We start from the raw sequence: 2313 nt of genomic DNA on the forward strand, positions 1-2313 counted from the left end.
GTTCAAAAACGCACTTTCATTGAATGAATTAAACACCGCTGTGTTTGCTTTTAGAGATGCGCAGCGGTTGAGCTGTTACTATATTTGGAACTATTTTCGTTAAAGAAATAGAGCAAAATCAGGCAGTACTTGTTTACTGAACTGTTGTATTAAAATCAATATCACATTTGCAAACTCTACTATTAAAAGCTGTCACTCTCCTTATCGCGATCTGTGGGCGCACAGAAAATGAGAGCATGCGAGTGAGTTCTCAAGACTCAAAAGCACATGCAAATGATACATCCCTTCATCTGTCATCGTGTTATAAGCGAGGAACCTGCGGGAATTAATAGAATTGTTATTAATAGCCGCAATACAACACGCCGAAATTCTAATCCTGCTCTGTGTTCTCTGCTAATAACCCGACTGTGAATGAAACAACAACAACAATGCGCTACATGTTTCTTTTCCCTTAATTTTTTTCCAATTGATGGAAATCCGTCGTAGCGATGGAAAACAAGCACTTTCAAGGACCTATGTTTGTTTTCAAGTACTTTCCAGGCCTTGAATCCATATGTCTGAAATTCAAGTACTTTCAAGAAGCGTGGGAACCCTGATTTTGTGTGTATTGTTTTATTGTAGGCTATTTAAATGTTCAGTTATTAAACCTGTTATACTGTATTATGACAACACTTTTTTGCAACTAAATTTCAATATCGTGATAATACCGTGATAAAAGCATTAGCAATTAATCGCAACATGAAAATTTGATACCGGCATATCCCTACTGCCAACAGGAGGTGCTTTTGGAGCAGCAGAAATAGCAGTTTCCCGGTAAAGGCTGTACACAAAGCAGCACTGTGTACATGAAAGCTATCAGGCATTATATGAAAGATGAATTAAAAATTACAAACTTTTCTGAAGACAGTCGGTTCATATAAAAACACCAGCGCCGCATTTTGACTGAAATGTGCAGAACTCATGTTTATTCAATAAAGTCAAAGCCTTTTGGAAAATCTATTTGTGGCAGTCACTGTTGATATTGTGGCGGGCCACCACAAATAAATCAATGTATGGGAAATACTGATTTCGGTTCATCAAAATGAAGGTTGATTAAAATCAATTAATTAATACTGTCAACCCAGCCCTAGTCACTCTTTCTGGTATTGCTGAGTGGACCATTTTAAAATTAAAGCAGGAATTGGATTCTCACACAGTCTCATGTTAGCACATACATGTTTACATTTTGTGGCTAACACTTTCAAAACAGTATTTTAATGATCATTGCTGTTGTCCATCAAACTTTCAATACTGTACACACAATTTTTGTATTGAAGTGACTACTCTGTACCTGATGTTAGTGACTGGTTCATGGTTCTCCTGCTCTGAATCAAACATGGCCTCAAAAAGTGAACCGTCCTCTGTTTCATCATCATCTTCCTTCACATTCTCATTTACTGTGTTCACCACCATATCTGATGTCTGTTCATAATACTGAACAAGCTCTCTTAGTTCATTCAAACGTTTGTGCACCTCCTTAAGTTTCCTGCATTAAGTGACAAAACAGACATAAAATACGCTGCATTACTAAAAATTACCAAAAAAAAAAAAATCAGTTCATCAATCAAATGAGATTAATAGAGAAACCTGAGTTTATCAGCAGGGTGGTTATCATCTATATGCGTGTAAGATGAGGAAGAGTCCTGCCTCACTGGACGTGGTCCATTTCCCTCTCTACCCAATACATAGGGACGCTCTAACATGCCCATGTGTGTACCACGCTGACTGACACTCTGACCTGAAGAAACACAAATACATTATTTATTCAATAACAGTACTTTTCACACAACTGCATCAAAAGCATTTAACACAACAACATATTGCAAAAATGTACAATTGAGATCATCTAAAGCAGGGTTCCTCAATAGGCGGTAGGGATGTAACGATTACCGATTTGATCATGATAAAATTCCCCACGGTTAGTATTACCGTTTCATCTTTTAATTATCATTAAAACCGTATTAGATTACCGCGATTTGAACAACTTGCGATAAATAAATACTATCCAGCATAAAGCACAGTTTTCAGTAACAGTCTCACGTGCACACAGCACGCAGAGTAGTTTCGTTTTGTTAAGGGAAAAAGTTCTAATTCAGCTTTTCAATAAGCGCCACCTGCTGTCAGCGAGTGGATTTACAGAGACCTATATTTACATTCAGCCTGTGTGCAGTTTCTGTCTGGCCAAAAACGGACCGAATTTGCATACACTGCAGTAAATTTTGACCGGTTGATGAAAAACAAGCTTATGTGGATTCTACACATTTAAACAATTCA

The 2313-nt window shown here is 37.4% G+C and overlaps 1 protein-coding gene across 1 annotated transcript in view; it reads right to left on the reverse strand.

Moving 5' to 3' along the window:
• LOC107747390 (pericentriolar material 1 protein-like) overlaps window positions 1-2313 on the reverse strand; it is a 40224-nt gene that overhangs the window by 19734 nt on the left and 18177 nt on the right. Inside the window, exons 10-11 of the mRNA XM_016561855.1 lie at window positions 1627-1777; window positions 1331-1525 (exon numbers count right to left, since the gene is read on the reverse strand). Coding sequence (XP_016417341.1) covers window positions 1331-1525; window positions 1627-1777 — 346 coding nt within the window. The remainder of the gene's footprint in view (window positions 1-1330; window positions 1526-1626; window positions 1778-2313) is intronic.

The sequence above is a fragment of the Sinocyclocheilus rhinocerous genome, unplaced genomic scaffold (genome assembly GCF_001515625.1).
Source record: "Sinocyclocheilus rhinocerous isolate Xijiao unplaced genomic scaffold, SAMN03320098_v1.1 scaffold829, whole genome shotgun sequence".
Taxonomy (NCBI): Eukaryota; Metazoa; Chordata; class Actinopteri; order Cypriniformes; family Cyprinidae; genus Sinocyclocheilus; species Sinocyclocheilus rhinocerous.